This window comes from Notamacropus eugenii, chromosome 3 (assembly GCF_028372415.1).
Source record: "Notamacropus eugenii isolate mMacEug1 chromosome 3, mMacEug1.pri_v2, whole genome shotgun sequence".
Lineage (NCBI taxonomy): Eukaryota > Metazoa > Chordata > Mammalia > Diprotodontia > Macropodidae > Notamacropus > Notamacropus eugenii.
Genome location: NC_092874.1, coordinates 37,663,649 through 37,685,574, shown reverse-complemented (window position 1 = coordinate 37,685,574; position 21,926 = coordinate 37,663,649). Strand labels below are relative to the sequence as shown.

The following is a 21,926-nucleotide window of genomic DNA, read 5'->3' as shown; positions in this document are numbered from 1 at the left end:
CTACCAACAGCTTTCAGACACATTTTTAGCTGTGCCAGGTTGATTCACAAGGACACTAATTATCTCATTAGGAACCATCTCACAACTGGAGTGTGAGTTACATGAACATTTCATGATTAACTTTATTTTTTCCTTTTTTTTCCAGTTCTGGGAAAGGACATTCTGTACATTATTGTTCTTGCCCTGGTCAACTGAATTCTCTAGATAGCTGCTACTGCAGATCTGGGAAAGTGAGAATGAGGAAATCTGAGTTTGAATTCAGATTCCACCATTTATGAGTCTTGTGACACTGGCAGTCTGTTTCCTTTTCTGTAAAATGAGGGCGTTTGTAAGTTGTGATCGTGAAGGTTTCTTCTTGCTCTGATATACCTAATCCTTTTGGACTTGAAGTGTGCGAGTGAGTGAGTGAGTGTTTGTGTTTGTGCGTGTGTCTGTCTGTGTGTCTGTAAGAAAAAGAGCCAGGCAGATAGGGAGGATCCCTGCTCCAAATACAGCAGTAGAAATAATAACAATATCAAGTTTTTATATAGCACTTAAGGTTTGCAAAGTGTTGTGTAAGTATCTTATCATTTTATCCTCAATAACAACCATGAGTGCTTTTATTATCCCCATTTTATAGGTGAGGAAACCGAGGCAAAAAGATGTCGCTCAGGGTCACACAGATGAGTAAGGGTTGTGGGCTGGATTTGAACTCGGGTCTCTCTGACTCCAGATCTATCACTGCAGCCACTGTCATATATTCATTTTAAAATCAAAATACTTAAATGACTATATGATGCCCTTGCCTCCAATGATACAGAACAAAACCACATATACCTGCTCATTTGTATGACTTTTTTATATTCTCCCCAAATTTAGGGCCTGACTCCACAGGTATCAGCTGAAATACCAGTAGTGGTAGCAGCTGGCAGGTATATATAATGCTTTCTTCCCTTCTATAATGGGGATAACACATCACAGGACTGCCACAATGATTAAATACAATGTCTATAAAGTCTCTACTAACCTTTAAAGCGCTGACTGATTTTTGGTTTTATGTACTGCCTTACTGATCAGAACTATTCTGATTATACATAGACCATTGGTAACTCTTTAGACTGGGCTCCTCCACATAGTCAATACCAACATGGCGCCATGGGCTTTCTATTGAGTGGTCCTTCTGAGCTCATGCTTTGTCTGAACTAAGGGAAATAATGAAAGTAAGAGAATCATAAAGGTCAGAGCTAGCAGGGACCTCAGGGGTACACCTACAGTACCTGACTAAGAGACAGAAGACCACAGTTTTAGAGCTGAAAGGGGCCTTAGAGGTCATTTAGTCCATCTTTCTTTTTACAGATGAGTAAACTAAGACAAAAATGATTGGCTTAAGGTCACAGGAATGAGAGAGTGAGGTGTGAGCACTCCTGCCTAGAATGATCCATGCTGGTGTTCACACTCACCTGAGATGAGGGGTGTGTGTGTGTGTGTGTGTCTGTGTGTTGATGTTCACACCCCACCTGAAATGGTGCCTGCTGGGTTCACACTCTGCAATGAACTGATAGAACAATTCAGCTTCAACTGGGAGGCACCTCATCAGTGACCTTGGTTCATTTTCCTGGCCGTGCAGTGCACCTTTCCCTACCGGCCCTACTTTCTTTGCCTCTCAAACACCCAAGCCTACATCATGCTTTACAAAAAAAAAATAAAAAAAGAAAGAAGGGCATTCAGTAGTAGATTTAAAAAGCACTGGGTTCAATCAGATCTAGGCTCCGGGGTACATGTACATGTCAGTCGAACCCCAAGAATCTGGGTCGTTCAATTTCTTTCTCTGCTTTTCATTCCAGGGTGCTGCCATCGCTACCGCAAGCCGCAATAGTGTCTACAAACAATTTGCACTTCCAGAACTGCATGATCCCAGGGGGTAATTAACAAGCACAGGGAACAATCTTCCTTAAAAGCCTTGCAGAGCAACCCAGGGCCCACGCCGCCATCAATGCAATCTAGTCGCTCATGTGTTGCTGTCATTTTGGAGACACCTGTGCAGCTCCGAGAGGAGTTCACACTGAGCGGGGTCCTGGGCTTCAAGGGAAGTTGCCTGGAACGTGTTAATTAGAAATAAAACGCGGGCACAGTTGCTGACTGCAAAGGTATTTGCTCAGCAAGAACACTCAGAACTAAAAGAAAGGCTGTGTTGCCAAATGGGGAGATTCCATACCATTTACCATTCCAAGATAAAAGATGGCGTTCACCAGCACACCCCCCTTCCGGAAGTGGTCGCTCATGTGCTCCAGCCAGTTTGCATCCAGGCTGTTGACTGTCCGTCCATTTTTGGAGACCCTGAGTGGGATGGTGACCGTGTAGTACTGTCGGCATCGTTGCTGCTGGCTCTTCGGCTTGTTGAAAATGGTGAAAATCTCCATTTCTGTCCATGTTTAGGAAAAAAGGGAGGAGAGAGGAGAAAAGCAGAGAAAGTTAAAATGGAAAATGAAAAGATCTACCCAACTGGAGTCCCCTAGACTTCTGAAGTCTTTAGAGAAGTGTGGATCATGCTTCTGAATTATATTAACAGCTCATATTCTATTTTTTATCTGTAAATTAGGGATAATAGCACAGATGAGGAAACTAAGGCAGAGAAAGGCTAAGTGACTTGTTCTATTTGCCAATCTACCCAGCTGCTTCCTTCTTATAGCTACCACCAGTGCCTCATCTGTAGAGTGAGGAGGATGGTCTCTGAGATCCCTTTTGGTTATGACCTGGCTTGGCATCTCAGACCTGTTCCTCAACACTTGGGTGACCTGGATCAAGTTACCTCCCTGAGTCTCAGCTCCATCATCTGTAAGACAAAGGAGTTGAATGCTCTCTAAAGGTCCCTCTCTAGTTATAAAAGTCCTATAATCTTTAATCAACAACCAAGTAAGCAAACAAATAAATGAATAAAGGTTAATATTGGAACCATGTAGGTAGGGGGGAAAATGCTGTTCTCATTTCAGGAAGTCTCAATATTTCTGATCCTTGTATTTATAAACTGCAGTGGTGTTTCCTGGGGCCCAACCATCACCAATACATCAATAAGTAAAAATAAGTAAGTTCCTGTAAATGAATGCCCTGGATCGGGGGCAGTTCAATTCAGATGACAAAGATTGGGGAGGGAGGGACAGAGTTGAATTGTTTTAATTATAATTTAATTTATAACTCTGTTTTTGCTTTTCTCCCCTCCTAAGAATCAATAATCACAACCGAAAGCCAACATTCTCTCCAGTCTGAAATACGTGCTACAGGACATGCGTTAGCAATAACAACCTCTCATGCAAAATACCTGGAATTATAATCAAAGTCCCAGGGTCTATTTTTATAATGTGTATTGAGCCAAGCTCTGGAAGTTAACCCAATCCTAGAAGCCTTCATTGTACAAGCAAGTCTGGAATGCACTTAGATTCCAAAAATATCTAGTGGAATAATGAGAAAATTCCCACCCTTCTTTTCAAATAAACTTTTTTTTTTTTTTAAAGTCCTAAGCAGGAGCTGAAAGCAGTAAGGGGAGGCAGAGGATGCCCTCATGCAGAGTCCCCAGGTACCACGCATCTGGAAATGGGCTTCAGGGGGATGCTAAAGGGAAGAGACCAGGCACAGAAAAGCCGACCCATAGCAGCACTACCAGTCAATCTAATAAATGCTTGTTGGATGTAAGACACACTGCCTTCCTATATTCTAAGCTCCTTGAGGGAAGTTCCCATTTTTTTCTTTGTTAGGACAGTCCCAACATCTATCAGAAAGCTTCATCCATAGTAGGTGTTTTACAGAATGCTTACTGAATTAGTTGGAGTCAGATTGGAAGCAGAACAGATAACAAAGAAACATCCTCAAATGATTTGAATCCTGTAATCAATGGGAAAGGGTGCGTGCCTTAGAAAGGGGCTGTTAGTTTAAAAACAAAACTGGCCCTTAAATTTCATGATTTGAGAGCTGGTGCTTTCCTTGGTAATACAGCTTCACATTAATAAAGGCATGGGGGTGGCTAGGTGGCACCATAGTTTACAGAACCTGGGGGAAGGGGGCTGGAATCCGGAAGACTCATCTTCCTGAGTCCCAATCTGGCCTCAGGACACTTATGACCTGTGTGACCCTCAGCAAGTCATTTAACTTTTGTTGTCTCAATTTTTCATGTCCAATGACCTGGAGAAGGAAATGGGAAACCATTCCAGTATCTCTGCCAAGAAAACCCCAAATGGGGTCATGAAGAATTGTACATGACTGGAAAACAGCTGAACATAAGAGGGGCAACGTGATCTAACAGATAGGACACTAGGCTTGGAGTCAGAAGGACCTGAGTTCAAATCCCACCTCAGACAGTTGAGTGATCCCAAGCAAATTAGTTAATCTGTTCCTCAGTTTCCTCATCTATAAAATGAAGGGAATGGCTTTGGAGGCTCTCAGATCCTTTGCAGCTCTATGCCTAAGATTCTATGAATATATATGCATATATATGTATATATGCATGTGTATATATAATGTACACACATGCATATATATGTATATATGCATGTGTATGTATAATATACACACACAGACCCACACATGTGTATGTGTGTGTGTGTGTGTGTGTGTATTTTAATAAGGCAAGAGATCACCTGGATAAACACAGTCAAAAGTTGTTTTTTTTTATAGGTATCACAAAGAAAGATTACAAGCAATAATCTCTTAACAGTGGGAAGGCTATCAGGAACAACTGTATGAAAACAGAGAAAGCCCACTAAGGAAACCGCTGTCCACATGCCAATACAAACCCCACCCAAGGGAGAGGCAGGCAACCCCCAAAGAGAAGTGAGGGTGATGCTGGGTGACAAGAGAGACAAGAGGGGACATAAATCCAGTACGGCACACTCAAATGGTTTCTCTGCCTGATTCCTCACCAGGGAGGATGGAGGATTGAAGCCAAAGACAAAAATAAATTTTTCAGGAAGGAAAAGGAAATACTGAAGGACTTTCATGTCTCACAGGCACGAGGAGTAATGAAATGTCTGGAGAAACCCAGTTTCAGGTGCATAATTCTTTTATAAATCCCCCCATTCCACTGCCTCCTTGGTCCCTCCTTCCTCTGAAAATGGAAATTTGCCAGGAGGAATTATCCTAAAGGATGCTTCCCTTGACATCTGTCAGTGGATTCTTTGAACTGCTGGGAACTTTCCAGGACATTCCTTGGTTTTACTTTCCTGGCTTAACTGCCCCTTGGGTGTGTAACAGATCTGCCCATTGGCCAAAATGTCAATTCAATCCAACATGTAAGGGGGTTGAACAGGGAGGGCTCACTAATCAGTTTTGAAGATCTTACAGGGAAAGGGACATGTTTGGAGACGAACCATCCCATCTCTCTCCCTACTGAATATAGGCTCTACTTATTGGCACCTTGTTAAGAAAGCAAAAGACAACTGCTGATTGAGTCCCAGCGACTGGGGATGCCTCAAGATAACTTGGTTGCTTTGGAATTATCCCTAGGTAAGAATTCCTAGGGGAAAGTGTTTCAATGGCTGAGGGTGCCCCTATCTTTTTAGTTATCTCAGACACTTGGAAGATCCTCCCCTAGTTCCCATTTGAAAAGAGTCCAAACCATGGAGCAGTGCTGAACTAGAAAGACTTGGAGACCTTGGTGGAAAAGTAAGACCCAGTACATGGGAAAGAAAACTGTATTAATTATGTACTGCTGGGAAGGCTTCATTAACTTGAGGTTTTGGGGTATCTATTTATGGATTCCTGAGAATCTTTTGTGCTTTTTGCAGTTTTGTGGGGTGAAATAAAATATATTCTATGTATATCTGTTCTGAGTAATTTATGGGAGCTGGGGACTCTGGCACCCACCATTTGTGGCAATCCAGATGTGTGCTATACCTGAAGATTCCCAAATCAAACTCTAGATGGGGATTATAATAAGAAATTCTGCAAAGGTAAAATTGACAGATATTGATCACTAAGTAGTTGCGTGGGGAGAAGATAAAAGTACAAAAAATAACCCAAAGGTTTCAAGTCTGAGAGACTGAGATAACTACTTAAATCACCAGAAAGAAAGAATTTTGAAAGAACAGATTTTTTTTTTGGTAGGGGGGACTATAGAGATTACAAGTTCAACATTATGATTGAAGGAGTCTAAGGGACCTTAGAAGTCATCTCATCCAACCTCCTGACCTGACAGGTAAGGAAACTGAGGCCAGGAAGGGTACCTTCTGAGGAGCCAATCTAAGAGTACAAGATGTATTAGAGGAAGGAAGGAAGGAAGGAAGGAAGGAAGGAAGGAAGGAAGGAAGGAAGGAAGGAAGGAAGGAAGGAAGGAAGGAAGGAAGGAAGGAAAGGAGGGAAGGAGGGAGGGAGGAAGGAAGGAAAGGAGGGAAGGAGGGAGAGAGGAAGGAAGGAAGGAAGGAAGGAAGGAAAGGAGGGAAGGAGGGAGGGAGGAAGGAAGGAAAGGAGGGAAGGAGGGAGAGAGGAAGGAAGGAAGGAAGGAAGGGAATAGAATTTTAATTCCAGCAGATCCACTGACTCCATATTTACTGGGTGTTCTCTCTGTCTCTCTCTTGGATTTCACAGTTCACATATACAATCGAGTCTCAGTTGAGGATTAGAAATGCTTTATTGAATTTATCTTACAGAAAGCAGAGGACATGTAAAGTTTTTTTAATCTTCTCATCAGTGTATTGGATTAAAAAAAAAGCCCTGTGCCAATGAAATACTAGTCTCATTTCCCTATTCCTCAAATTAGTATTATAACAAAATATCCACCCAGGTGAGGGGGAGCCTGAAGGTGGATGTGGCTGGTAGAGGGAGGCTGAGGAGGAAGATGGGGGTCTGCTCTCTCTCCAGATCCCCCTGGGAATGATTCCTTCCTCCCTCTCCCCACCTTCCACTGCATGACCCCTTGAGTATCTTTCCAAAGCCCCTCACTTGACGATGAATCAACAAGGCATCATATGGGACTTGCTGAAACCTCTCCAGCAGCTGAAGTGAAAGCAGAGTTGGGTTTGGAGCATTTGGGGAAGGGGAAGCAAGGAGAGGAGGCCAGCCCCCTGGGCCATCTGAGAGCAATGAGACAGCTGTGTGCTCCAAAGAAGCTCCAGGGAAAGGCTTGGGGGAAGGGAGGGCAGGGCTTCGAGGGCACCCCTGGAAACATTCAAGGGAACTCTTCCATTAAGTGAAATGAGGAAATTCCCCCCAGTGAGGAAATAAAAGTCAATGAGCAGAACCAGAAGTACTTTTGTGAGATGGGGTGAAATTCTGGAGAAAACCCAAGCAAGGCATGAGTAGTCAACCAAAGCCTTGGCCAGTGGGGCAGCACCCGGAGGCGGGCGGAGAAGAGGCAGGTGCCCTTGGGAGAGGGGCCTCTAGATCTTAGCTCTGCTCAGCATGGTTTCTTCCCTCCGGAGCCAGAATGACGTTCGGCTTGTGCTCCTCCGTCTGTCCCATAACGCACGTAAATCAAACGAGGAGGGGGAGAAGGAGGTAGGGGCATCCCCAATGGAGAGTTTTGGGGGTTTTTTTTTTGAGAGGCCTGCCGTTAATTGCTGATTTAGCCTCCATAAGGCACACCTGGCAGAAATGGATGAAAACACTTAAAACCTCCTTAGGGGAGACCTTAACGGAAGACCTGAATGCTCTGCAAAGGAGGCGAAAAGGCTGGGTGGGGGTGGCAAGGGAGGCAGAAAACTTTCCGAGGAAAAACAATCGTAAACCTTCCAAGAATAAGTTTAGGTGAGAAAGCTGGCTGAGGGGGTAGATCTGTGGAGTCAGAGGTCAGAAAGGGTCTTCTGAGGAGTCAGACCACGACGCTTAAGATCATGGGCTCCAGTCTGGGCGGAAAGGAAGGAAGGAATGGAGGTGCATTTGCTACCCACTACTATGGGGCCAACACCATGCTATGTGCTAAGGCGGCAGACTCTGCTCTCAAGGAGGTCACTTCTAATACACATACAGGGGGCAGCTGGGTGGTGTGTTGGATAGGGTACCCTGAAGTCAGGAAGATTCATCTTCATGAGCTCAAATCTGACCTTGGATTCTCACTAGCTGTGTGACCCTGCGTAAGTCACTGCACCCTGTTTGCCTCAGTTTCCTCACCTGTCAAATAACCCAGAAAAGAAAATGGCTAACCACTCCAGTATTTTTTTACCAAGAAAACCCCAAAATGGGGTCATGAAGCGTTGGACATCACTGAACAAAAACCACAAAAAAATCATACATTATCTCAAGCAGGTAACTACACAATGGAGAGCAGGAAAATGGTGCTATGCCCCTTGGTCTCCACTCCCCACCCCACCCCACAAGTCTAACCAATGCCCAGCCCACAGAGGGTAAACGCCTAATAAAAGGATAGTTTAAAAAATGAGAAGTGAAGGGTTAATATGGCTTCCCTACAACTGGGAAAATGGACTCAATGGTCTCCAGGATCCCTTCCAACTCTAATTGTATGACTCTAGGACAAGGGGCAGGTAAGTTGTTTTCCCCACCCCCCACTATACTGTAAGCTCCTTGAGGGTAAAGACTGTCTCTGGACACTTTTTTTTATCTGCAGCATTTAGCATGGTGCCTGGCACACAGTAGGTGCTTAAAAGATGTTTACTGAATTGAATACAGGTGGCATATCCAGAAAGTCCCACCTTGCGAAAGCCAACCCCAAGTGTGGGCACCTGGAGAGGGAGGTGTGTGAGCAGTACAAAGGTATGGTATGAGCCGTATGCAAGGCTCTTTACCTCCCAATCTTCTCTAGAGCTACCTGTCTCTAAAGTCTGAAAGGAGTCCAGACGTGAGAAAAGAAAATGGCAGCCTTGAGGGAGAAGGCCTCCCAGGCCTCACTGCTTCCTTTCCCCTAAAAAAGAATTTGAGAGTGCAGGTATTTTCAGACTAGAACAGAAAAGACTGTAAGAGGTTAAGTTCTTCATGAGTCTTTAGGCGCCCCAGAGATAGAAAAGCCAAGCCAAAGAGTCAGCTCTTTCCTCCAAGGAGGGCACAGTGTACATAGAGTAAATGCAGAGGTCACGAAAAGAATGATGTGGAGTAACTCCCTATAGTTCAGCTGGAGGCAGTCTGTGTGGGGCTTTCCATGCCAAGCTTTTTTTCCCCTAATTACCATGGTAAGCCACTGAGGATTCTTGAGCAAGGGAGCTACAGTCTCATCATTTAGAAAGGTCAAACTGGTGGTTTCATGGAGCCAATTCAAATTCTACCTCAGATACTTTCTACCTATGACACTCTGGAGAAGTTGCTACCCCCTGCCTCAGTTTCCTCATTTGTAAAATGGGAATGTAGCAGCTACCTCTAGGGTTGTGGTGGGAATCGAATGGGATTTTTGTAACGTGCTTTGCCAACCTTATAATGGTCTCTAGATGTTAACTATTATTTCATTATCACTGAATGCTGAAGCTCAAAGGGACCTCTGAAGTCTATTCTAGCCCAACCCTCTCATTTTGTGGATGAAGAAAGTAAAGACCTCAGAAATAAAGTGATTTTTCCCAAGGTTGCTCGGCCAGACCTCTCTGCCTCCAATCCAAAAATGTCTCTGCCTGTATAGTATTGACCTTTCTACCAGTCTAGAATGAACCATCATGAATGGCTACAAACAAACACACACATGAATAAGTAAAGAAATAAACCACTGGTGAGTAGATATTTGCAAGCTCTGTTCTCAAGCAGGAGTTCTTAACCTGGGATCTAGGAACTTATTTTAAAAATATTCTGATACCTGCTTTTCAATATAATTGGTTTCCTTCGTAACTCTATAGATCTTATTCTATACATCTAAAAACATTCTTCTGGGAAGGGAGTATGGCCAGTAGGCTTCCAAAGGAGTCCATGGCTAAGAAGCCCTTGTTCTAAGTTACAGTCATTTCTTCTGGGTCACCCACACAAGAGATCCAAGACCTAAAGAAACCAGACTCCCCAGGCCTGGGGCTTGGCTCCCTTCTCTCACACTTTCTTACAGTAATGCTGAACTACCTTGGCACACTATGGAGGCAGCCAATATGTGTAAGGGATGCTAGTCAAAGCAACCGTTTCTACCGCGAATTGAAGTCGGGCAAAGCTAAAACAGGGAATTTGCGTCAAGAGAGATTTAGAGATGGAAAGAGCACAGATTTTGAGCTAGAAGGGCCTACTAGTCCAACCTTGCAATTTTACAGATGAAGAAACTTGGGCCAAGTTCAGTGACTTACCCAAAGTCAACAAGAGATCTAGGATTGGAATCCAGATTCTCTGTCTAGTAGATTGTGAGTTCTGTTTTTTGCCTTTTTTAGAATCCGCAGTGCCTGGCACATAGTAGGTACTTAATAAATGTTTACAGACTGCCTGTCTGCAAATCCATCTTTCCTTCCATTGCATTACCCTGCTGCTCTACAAATAAGCACTGTATAGGAAGGACGCAAGTTCAAATATCACCTCAGATACTTTGAGTGAAACTGAGCAAGTCACTGAATTGCTCTCGGCCTCAGTTTCCCCATTTGTAAAATGAGGATAACAATAGCACCTCTCTCAAAGAGCGGCTATAAAGATTAAATCCAACAGCGTATGGAGAGGGTTCTACAGATCCTAAGGGACTATGCAAACATTTGTTATGATTAGTTTTTAAAACATTTGTTATTATTAATAATGAACAAGACACAGCGAAACCCTGTGTGGTCTAGCTGTGTGGCCCTGAGCAAGTCACTTAAGCCTGTTCGCCTCAGTTTCCTCATCTGTAAAATGAGCTAGAGAAGAAAATGGCGAACCACTCCATACCTTGGCCAGAAAAACCCCAAATGGGGTCGCAAACAGTCAGACATGATTGAAATGACTAAACAAGAACATCCCAAAAGCACAGAGACAACCATCCTACAACTTAGATAGTCTTACAGAGTTGCCTGGAGCACAGAGAGATAAGGGACTTGGCCAGGGTCATTCAATCAGTAATGTATCAGAGCATCCGGTAAATCCTGATTTCAGACAGGATGCCTCCTGCCTTTAAATTCTTAGTGCAAAGGATGGAGTTTTGTGAACTACACAGTGCTTGTAAAATGACTCCCATGCTAGGCCGGCAGTGTACACACACAAGGCAGTTTCTCCACAGGGCCAACGACTGAAAGATGCGGATTATGGAAATGAGCCTGCTTACTTGGAAGCAGTCACATCACCTCTTTTCCTGCAACAAATTGTCCTTCTGGGGCTTTCTTTACGTCTGGCTTTGAGCAAACATCCCCAATCCACCCACCAATGGCAAGCGCCAAGCACATTCTGTCAGGATGCCCAACACATTAGCACTTCCTGTGCTGTGCGCAGAGTAATCTGATATTGATGCAACAGCTAGGGTGATAAAAGAATTCACTTTCTTAACTCTACTTCGAAGGCCCAAAGTATGTTGAGTTGGGTAACTTTGTCAAACATGTCCATTTCTCATGTGTGGATGATGCACCTTTCCCCCCACTCTCATATAATTTTTTTTCTTTTACCTTAGAATGTTATAGAGGTTACCACAAAAAAAATCACTAGCCATATCTTACACTCCATCCCAGCAGTGACTGACTTACTTCCAGCCAGCGGGTCTGAACCTCCCAGTTTGTCTGTCGTGATTGTCTGTCCTGGTGAGGATCCATCTGTCCTCTCTGGTGAATCTGCTCCATTTCCCTCCATGGAGGCTAAGCTCGGTCGTTCCCCTGACCCCCGTTGCTGGGGCTCCACATCGCCCTGGGACCCTGCTGGTGTGCTGCACATATCCGTGGACCCTGGGGTCTCCCTTTCCGAGAAGGAGAAGTCTTCAGATTGATCTGACGTGTTTTTCCCATCTCCAAACTCCCCAGATCCGTTAGCAGTGGGGGTCAGCGGGCTGTTCCCTGTAGAGTTCCTGGGGCAATGGTACTGAGGGACGACGCCCACAAATTCTAGGCCTCGACTTGCTGCATCTTGGATCTGGGAAGCAAACAAAGACAATAAGAATAAATTATTGCATGGCAGCCGCAGCAGGAGAGAAGAAACTTTCGGGGATGGACCCAGTGCATGGTGTTGAACGATTATCAATTATTTTGATAACTGAGTCCAATCATTCATTGGAAGATTTTCAAGCTGGCAAATTGGACTTTTCAAAGAGCAACCCCCAAGTCCATGCCCTCTGTCATGCCCTTCCTCACCCCAAACTCTCCACCAGGCCCCCCCCCTTCATTATGTCAGGAGCGGGTGGTGGGACTTCATTTTCAATTACTGGGTCTTACAGGAAGCAGCCTCAAAGACTTTTCTTTCTGGGAGGGGGGTGGGAAGAAGTGTACAGAGTAGGGTTACAAAGAATTGGCACACCCTCACTTTGGAGCAAGACACAAACCTCTATTTATCATTTTCTGGAGGGTGGTCAAGGACTCCCAAAGTGCGAATCAGTATCAACGCAACACAATACTGCATTTTGAAAGAGGAAGTTAATTTCTGGAGAAGTTTAATTTTTATTCCCTTCCCCCCACTCTTTTTTTTTAAACAAATCATCTACTTCCTGCCAATCAAGTCGCTGTATAAACACAGTATGTCTATATAGACATATACCAACTACCAGGTGGCATTTTGTAACCTCAAAGAATTTCCTTTTAAACAATTGTTTTTGCAGTGGGAGGTGGGAGTGGGGAAAGGAGTTTGGAGAAGAAAGGGCATAACCGTCAGAAATCATGAAACATGATGGTACGAAAGACCCCGTGCTCTGTGATGAGCCAGAGCCCGTCCCTGTCCCTCTCCGATGGACCCTGCACTTCCAAGCTCATCAGGGCGGCTGGGGACCTCAGGGTGCCCACCTGCTGCCCCAACCCATGCACTCTGATCGGGTTGCCCTTCCCTGACTTTCCCCAGGGATGAGAGATGTCACCCAAGCGTAGTCATGGATTTGCATTTTAGCACCTTTCTCCTCCCTAAAAAAAGCATATAAGTGTCTCCCTTAGAAAGATGATGAGAGAGACAGAACAAGGTAGTATCCTTCTCAGACTTAGCAAGAAGCTGGAAGCTGGATACAAGGGGACTTTCTAGGGAATGCACTTGATGTCAATTCCTAGAAAACACAAGGAAGGCACCGTGGAGCAGGACAACACTAAAAAAAAAAAAAAAAAAGATTTTTGCACAGAGACAGAATCCCAGTGGAGAAACTACTGATATGGATGAGGATCACAGTACCACAGACCCAGAGTTGGGCTGGACCTCCAAGGTCACCTAGTCCAGATTCCTCATCTTACAGAAGATGGAACAGGCACACAGACATTATGACTTGCCCCTTGGTCACTAGGAATGAAGGGGCAGAGCTGGGATGAGAGCCCAGGTCCTTGGATGACAAATCCACGTGCATCACAGTCGGGGGAGGCTGGGGGGTGTAAGATGAGGATGCACGGATGGGCCGCGATCTGCAGCATGGGAGGTAATACACAAAGGATGAGATCACAGAAAAACAAAGTATTCAAGTGGGAATGCTGTGCCTTTGGATGGGGAGGACATGAGTTTGAATCTCGACTTCACTTCTTGGCCATCTATGTAACCTTAAAAGTTAAACTCTGGGTCACACCTCTGGGCCTCAGTTTCTTCCACTTATAAAATGATGGAGGTCAGGCAGATGCCCTCTGAGGTCCCTTCCAGCTTCAAACCTAAGATGGTTAGAGGTATTTTCCCACATTTCACAAATTCCACTAATTAATGAGCAAGGTGTGAGTTGACCTTGTCTCCTGAATACTTGTGTGTATATCTCTTTAGGCCCACATTAACTGGATTACCTTAAAGAAAAAAAACAAAAACCTTTACTCCCACTCTAAAAAAATTAGAAACACTTCTTTCTGGCAGAAAATCTCAAAGGCTGAAGTTTCTCCTTCATGATCTGGCACTTTCAATGGATCACTTATCCTGTTACTTCCTGGGCCCTAAGACAAGCCGGCCTCCCTACACCTGTCACGAGATTGAAGACACACCTAACAGGCTTCAGGCCCCCTCTCTCTGACCCCTGCTCATCCACTTTGGCCAAGAGTAAGGCCTACTCATCCGGTGCCAGCACACAGGGGGTGCTGAATAAATAAATACCTGGTGACAGACTGACCTCCACACACCTGGGGACCTCCATGCCATGACAATAATGATAATAAGGACAACAATTAGCATTTATTTAAATGATTTAAATTTTGCAGAGGATTTTCCATAGATTATTTCATTTGGTCCTCACAACACACCTGTAAGGTGGGGGGCCGTTATTATGCCCATTTTACAGGTGAAAGGTTAAATACAGGACTAGCCCAGGGTCACACAACTAATGAGGTATCTGAGGCAGGATTCAAACTCAGGCCTTTTTGACCCCAACTCCAGTCTTCTGACTCCCATGCCACCCTGCTCCTATGAGAACTCTAGCTGGATCAAGTACTGAAGGAAACAAGGAACAAGGCTACCTTGGGGGCAGCAGGATTGGGACTCCATAGGTTCTGAAATCAAAGGACCTGGCCTTATATTCCAGCTTTTTCCATTTACTATCTTTGTGGCCTTGGGGGAATCACCTCTCCTTTTAATCCTTAGTTTCTTAATTTGTAAAATCAAGGTCCTGGACCAAATGGTCTCTAAGGTCCCTTCCAGGTATAAGGTCTCATCTTCCAGAGGGCCAGACCACTCAGCTGTTGTCCAAGAATTAGGGGGAATTCGTCACACGGAAGGCAATTTTCCAGTTAGAAAAGTCACTAAATTGTGAATACCTTCTGATCCATCAATCTCACTCTCTATGTATACTCCAAGATAGTCAAAGTCCTCATACAAACCAAAATATAGCAGCTCTTTGGTGGTAGCAAAAGGAAAAACCCAACAAAGACCTGGGTGCTCATGCCCCAGGAAATGATTAACCGAACCGTGGTACATGAATGTCATCAATTACGATGAAACAAGAAACAACAGATACGAAGAATTCAGAGAAATTTTGGAAGACTTGTTTGACATGATACAAAATGAAGCACGCAAAACCAAGATGACAGACAATGGCCTCAACGACATAAAAGAAGCAACATTAACAGACAACAGAATTCAGATCAACGCAACAATAATTCTCTTAACACCCAAAACATGCATCCCTTTTGCCGTGGCAGACTGCCATGTGTATTTGTTCCAAAGGTCTGGTTTTGTTTTCCAAAGCAGGTGGGGGAGACGTGGGAGAGAGAGGGAATATAGAATTCTGCTCACCAAAAAGAAAGAGCAGACCATAGGTATAGAATGAGGTTCACATACATATCCTCATATGTTCGGCAGGGCCAATGTTTCAGTTGACTTGACTGGATATACACGCATAGACACATATATGTATATGTGTATATATGTACAATGTATTATGTACACATATATACATACACATATATAGAGATCAATCTATATATCTACAGATCCGTGTATCTCTAGATATAGACACTGACATATCTCTAAAGAGATCTATCAATATCTATATATACAAACATACATATAAATAAAGATTAATCTATGTATCTATAGATCTGCAAATCTATAGATAGACATCGATAGATATCTCTATAGATATATAACCATAATACATGTATAGATATATAATACAAACGTGTATGTGTATGCATATTTACAAAGGAGGTGTCTATAGATCACTGATTAATGGAAAGTGAGAGCATTACTCAAATCCACAAAAAGCATCAACCAAACAGCACAAAAAGAAAATGGAAGCTACAGACTGGATTGTGAAGTATGGGAGATGGAGCACACTCAAACAAGGGAAGCTTATTTTAATTAGTCCGTCAATTGGTCAGTCAACAAATACCTAGTGAATGAACCCAAGGCACACAGCAACACTTGAGGCATAAAGGGAGAACACAGGTAGAAACCAGCCAAGCTGGCGGGAGGAGCAGAATGGGGAAGTCTGGAGACGAGAGAGGATAGACGGACTGATGATCCAGGCTGTGAAGGTTACACGTGCACTTGTACACATGCGGACCAAGGACGTAGCCTACAATTACCCTTCCTCTAGTTCTCTCTTGTGACTCATGCACCCGAGTTCTCAGAGAGTTGACATTTAGCATGCCTTTCTCAAATGTCTTTAAGGGTGCCAAGGGGAACGGGCACACATAAAAAGGAAAACACACAAAATCATGCCTTAGATTTCAAGTTCAAAATGGCACCAAGATGCTGGAGCGGAGGAGAAGAGAACTCAGTTTGTGACCAGAGGACCTACTAATGGTACAGCCTTGGCTCTTGTCATCAGTTTCCTCTTCTGTAAGATGGGAAGGTTGGACCGGAGGAACTCTAAAATCTCTTCTGATTCTATGAACGATGGTTGTCCTTGAACAAATCACATAATTACTCAATTATGTCATCTATAATGAGATGGCTGGACAAAATGACCTCTAATGACCCTTCCAGCTTAGAGGCCTACAAGGTCATCTGATGACGGAAAGGGGAAGTATTTATTAAGCAACTACTATGGGCATGAGCTTTACAAATATGACCTCATTTGACCTGATGATGATGATACAAGTAGAAGGTGGAGATAACCTCATCTTGGGGAAATCAGTGATGAGGGGACAGCAATGAACAGAGAATGTTATGTCTTCTACCCAAATGGTCTTGAAATGAGGTCGGGGCAAGGGGGAGAGTCTGACAGAGGGGCCAATGCTGCCTTAATGGCAGATAAAGAAATGAGCTAACCCTCTAGATAGGGAAGGGGGACATAAATAAATATTGCTTAATAGTAGATAGCAATCATGTTTCTGCCGGTCATACGCATACCCTTGGGCTTGTGATAATTCCACTCTAGCACTTTTAATTGGGGTAGTAGGCAGTATTAGTGAGGAGGAACTTACTAACCTAACCAATTAATTCTTATTAGAACTAAAAGAATAATAAATGAGCTTATATAATGTCTTGCAAATAGCCCTTTCCAATATGGACTTTAAGAAAGCTATGTCACAGTTCTGGGTGTATCGAAAAGGCAGCCATAACATAATGAACAGGGACAGGATTTGGAATTTCAGAAGACCTGGGTTTAAATCCCACTTTAAGAAATAAGCATTAATTAAGTGCATTCTATGTGCCAAGCAGGAGCAGCTAGGTGATAGGTGAGAGTGTTAGACCTAGAGTCAGGGAGACTCATCCTCTTGAGTTCCAATTCAGACTCAGATACTAGCTTGGACAAGTCATTTAACCCTATTTGCCTCAGTTTCCTCGTCTGTCAAATGAGCTGGAGAAGGAACTGGCAAACAACTCTAGTATCTTTGCCAAGAAAACTCAGAGAGTCAGATGTGATTGAAAAGGCAACAGATATTAATATTAAATTCAAATTAGGGCAAAGAGCCAAACCTTTACCTAATTTTAGGAATTTTCCTAACTGGGGGCTTCAAGCTATTATTATTTTTGTGCTACAAACTTTCTGTCTGGTAGAAATGCCATAAAACAGCCCATGATGCTGCCCCTAGGCTAAAAAAGAAAGCTGATTATTAAATCTTTAAGAAGCAAGGTGTTAAGGAAGAAGAAAGATCACCCCCTAAGCCAGCCCCAAAGGAGGGGACAGGAAAGACTATGCCCCTCTTCAGCAGAGATGAGGGAGCAGAAAGGATCAGGCACTGAGAGACTCACTGTACTCCCCACCAGAATTCCCACACCCACTGGTGCCAGATATAAAATAAAGGAATTGGACTTCATGGCTTCCAAAGACCCTTCCAACTCAATGCCAGTGGGTCCATGGTCCTCTCTTAGTTTCAGTGAAATGATGCTAACAACACCTACAGTGCTTCCCTGAACAGAGAGGTGAAGCCGAACAGCCTGGCTATAAGGTCACCTCTGATAACGTATTGGTGAAGCAAGTCACTTTATCCTCTAAATTAGTCCCAAACTGTTCAACTCAAGCCACTAAACCGTACATAAGGACCCACAACTATATAGGCCACATGCTGACTGAAAAAACCACATATTCACATTATCTACGTTTTAGTGTATTTTTATTTTGTCCAATGTTTCCCCATTATACTCTGATCTGGCTCAGGATGCACTTAGTGCTTGTGGACTGCATGAGGCCCACAGGTACCATGTTTAATCACTTGGTTCCAGACATCTAAGGCTATTAATTGCAGAAAAGGTGCAGGCCTACATTGATTCCATAAGCCAGGGACCCCTACTTGTAGAACCAACCCCCCAGGATTGTGATGACACACAAAGAATTTTTAAAGTGCCATCCATGTGCCAGGCCCTGGGAGGGGAGGGCTCTGCCCTCAGAGCACTTAAAGTTCTAGAGAGGGAGACAGGTGACAAACTGTAACTAAACATTTGACAAAGCCTTAAAGAAATATACAAATATTGTTAAATTATATGTTTGTGCTCATGCAGATGCCTACCTCCCCTCAGGACACAGAACAAGCGCCCCCTCCCCAGCTCTCTCCAGCAACTCTGTGCCCCCACAACCGGGGTGGGGAGAGCAAGTGGACCCCAAACCTTCTTCCTGAAAGGTCTTAGGGCTGGTGTAAAGAAGGAGACAGACTAAAGCGTGCACTTGTATGTGGAAAATTGCTGCAAAAATGCTGCTCTGGGTCACACCCCAACACAGGAGTCTTTAGCTGTGAATATTTTATCATAGACACATCACCCTGCCGCCATCTTGTCGTCACCTAAGTTCTTGGGCTTCTCCTTCCAGAAAAGGGAGGTTCAGGAGGCACAAAGTCTCGAGTTTGTGTCTGAAATTGCCTCCAGCTCTGGGTGCCCAAAACCTCCACTTCAGGAAATCGAACGTTTGCCAGATCTTTAACAACGGCTCTGTGGAGGGATGTCAAGCAAGGAGCTGACGTTATGTTTCCAGGTCTCTCCTAAGTTTTATGATTCTGGTTCTGCTTCTGATTCTCTCTCTCTCCCACAATCTCTCTTTCCACCTTCCTTTTCCCTTCTTTCTTTTCTCTCTCTCCTTATTTCTTTCTCTTTCCATCCATCTTACTTCCATCCTCTTTGTCTTGCTTTCTTTTTTCTCCATTCTTTCCTTTTTTCTTTTCCCCTTCCTTCTCTTTTATTCCCTTCACCTCTCTCCTTTCTTTCCTTCTTCCTCTTTCTTCTCTCTCTCACACTTTCCTTCTTTCCGTCCCTTCTGCAATTGAATAGGACATTTCTGATGGGGATTAAGAACTCCACAATCAATTAATTGCTAGATCAAGTCTATATAAACAGAAAATCAAGAACATGTGGGGAGGGAGAATGGGAGAGAGAGAGGGAAAATGAATGAATTCATCACCTCCAGTAAGTTTAACTTTTCTGAATTATCTTGGTAAATTGTCTTTATTTCTTGACTTTCCTCATGGAGATAGACTGTAAAATTCACAATATATAATGATATTGGAACCTCTGTGTCCTATTAACTGACTAAACCCCAATCAATTCAATAAAATCTATATTAAATAAATGTTAAATCTATATTAAATATCGAGGTAAAGGGTGCTAAACTGGGGATGAAAAGGCAATGTAAGAAACAGTCCTTGCCCTGAAGGAGTTTACATTCTGCTGGGATATGTATCATGCATACAGATTATACAGAATAATTTCAAGAGGCGTTGTGTGAAGTTTACCAACACTACTGCCCCGCATTAATGGAAGGGGCTACTTCACTTCGCAAAGTAGTGAGTCCCTAGGATCGGCTATCAAAAGGCAAACCCTGGGAAAACTTCCTAACATGGGGGTCCAAAAGCTGAAGGAGCTGCCTCCAGAGATGGAGGACTTCCTCTCCTTAGAGGTCTTCAGGCTCGATGAGCCTTTGGTGGATGTATACCACAAAGAATCCCTTTCATTCATGGCTGCTCAGGATGGTCCTTTCCCACTGCGATTCTGTGGTATTTAAGTAGAGGCTCTAAGACCTTCTCTTGAGGATGGTCTCCCACTACATGGCAGTATTCAAGTTGGAGCACCTCAGCCTGTTCCTTCAAAACTACAGTGATGTCCAGAGAAGGTCCCTGCTTTGGGTGGTGGCTAGACTGAATGACTTCAAAAGTCCCTTCCAACTCAAAAATTTTCGAATTTCAGGAGGAATTTGTCTGCTGTCTTACAATTAATTTTAGCTAGCTCAAGCATCTCTAAATGACTTTGCTCAGGCCAAGAGAGGTGTGGCAATCGGCTCTACATTGTGCTACTAAAACAGCAGCAACACAGTCAGACTCAATCATTCCTTCTATTTTTATTAGAATTTATAAGGTACCTCGTGTGTGCCAGGCACTGGGAAAGACACACAAGTACAAAGAATGAAACAATCCCAATTTGCAAAGAGCATTCATTTCAATGGGGAGAAAATGTGTGTGTACACATGCAAATGTGTATATTTGCATGTGTACGCACAAATACACAATATATACATACATGTGTGTCCATATATTTATTTAAATATACATATATTTCTCCATAATAGCCATAGCTATGATAAAGATTATTTATACAAATAACAATATGATGTATTATTTATATTTAATAGCTATTATATTATATAATGGCTACATAATTATATATAATTTATACATGAGAGCTACATATATTCTTGCTCTTTTTCAGTCATTCAGTCACATCTGACTCTTTGTGACCCCATGGACCACACTGTCCACGGGCTTTTCTTGACAATGATACTGCAGTGTTTTGCCATTTCCTCCTCCAGCAGAAGAAGGCAAACGGAGGTTAAGTGACTTGCCCAGAGTCACACAGCTCATAAGTGTCTGAGGTTGTATTTAAATTTAGGCTTTCTTGATTGTAGACCCTGTGCTCTATCCACTGAGCCACTTAGTGGTGTGCACACACACACGCTTGTGTGCGTGTGTGTGTATATATACCCTCAGAAATGCCCAGTAGTGACGGCATCATCAGCGTTGAACCTTCTACTCCAAGACATTCCAAATGTCAGGCAGATGTCATCTCACCAGACTTCCCTCTCTCCTCTGACAACTGGCCAGAATCCCCTCCATATATATATTAGATACTGGCCCTGAACCTAAAGCACGGAACTCATCCAAGGTCCATAGGGATGTTGTGAAAAATAGCTTTACCAAATTCATGGGACTTAGACCTTGACACCTGAGTGAGAAACAGCTGACTCAAGGAAGCAGGTTGAAAGAACTTTAACTAGAAAGAGATATTTTTCTTCACACCCATGGCTGCTAAACATACAGACCGTGTGACTTTCTCCTCATTCCTCAATAAACATTAATAAAATACATCAGAACAAATGGTGCTCAACCAGGTGATTGGGACATTACTCTCCCTTCCAGTCCTTGATTCCTAAATTATCTAGGCTATCGTTACCCACTAACGCAACCGCACCATACCAGCCATGACTGTAAATCACAATGGAAAACAAATCCACCCAACTGAATGTCTAGAGATGGTTTTCATTACAACATGCAAAAAGAAACAAATGTCGTACTTTTCTTTTTTCTAAGGACCCAGGAGAGAACTCAGGAAAGTGTTTCTGAAAGATGGAAATGATTGAAAAAAGCTGCAGATCTCCCCTCGTAGGTGAGAAGCAGGGAAGAGATTATTCAAATCTCTACCAAATTCTGAGTTATTCACCTGAAAAAAAAAGACCATAGCCAATACCTAAAGTTTCCATTTCTTTCATCTTTTTGTCTTTTATTTTTGCCTTCGAGTCAGTCAGCTCCTGAAATTCTGAACCAAGATGGGAACATTCAAACGGACGTAGCCTGGCTATTGTTCTCCAGTAAAGTTTCATTAATTCACACTAACATGGGAAGGCTGGGTTGTAATATGAAGAAATCTAGATTAGGTGTTTTTAAAAAGATGTCGTTTTGATTACTTTCAAATATACAAATCATAATTAAATTTAGGTTAAATGAGATAATCTATGCACAGTACTTCGTAAATCAGATAATCTGGGTAAAATGTGCTCTCTGCAGATCCTAAAGCACTGTATAAATTATACATATATAGATGACATGAATGATGGTGATTATTATAAAGAGGCTAACACTGGGGTAACA

The 21,926-nt window shown here is 43.3% G+C and overlaps 1 protein-coding gene across 2 annotated transcripts in view; it reads right to left on the bottom strand.

Annotated features, from left to right (window-relative positions):
• The window catches only part of RFTN1 (raftlin, lipid raft linker 1), a 185,897-nt gene that overhangs the window by 48,094 nt on the left and 115,877 nt on the right, over positions 1-21,926 (bottom strand). For both annotated transcript variants that reach the window (XM_072651254.1, XM_072651255.1), the window contains 2 exons: positions 11,511-11,889; positions 2,195-2,401 (listed from right to left, as the gene is read on the bottom strand). In XM_072651254.1, coding sequence (XP_072507355.1) covers positions 2,195-2,401; positions 11,511-11,889 — 586 coding nt within the window. The remainder of the gene's footprint in view (positions 1-2,194; positions 2,402-11,510; positions 11,890-21,926) is intronic.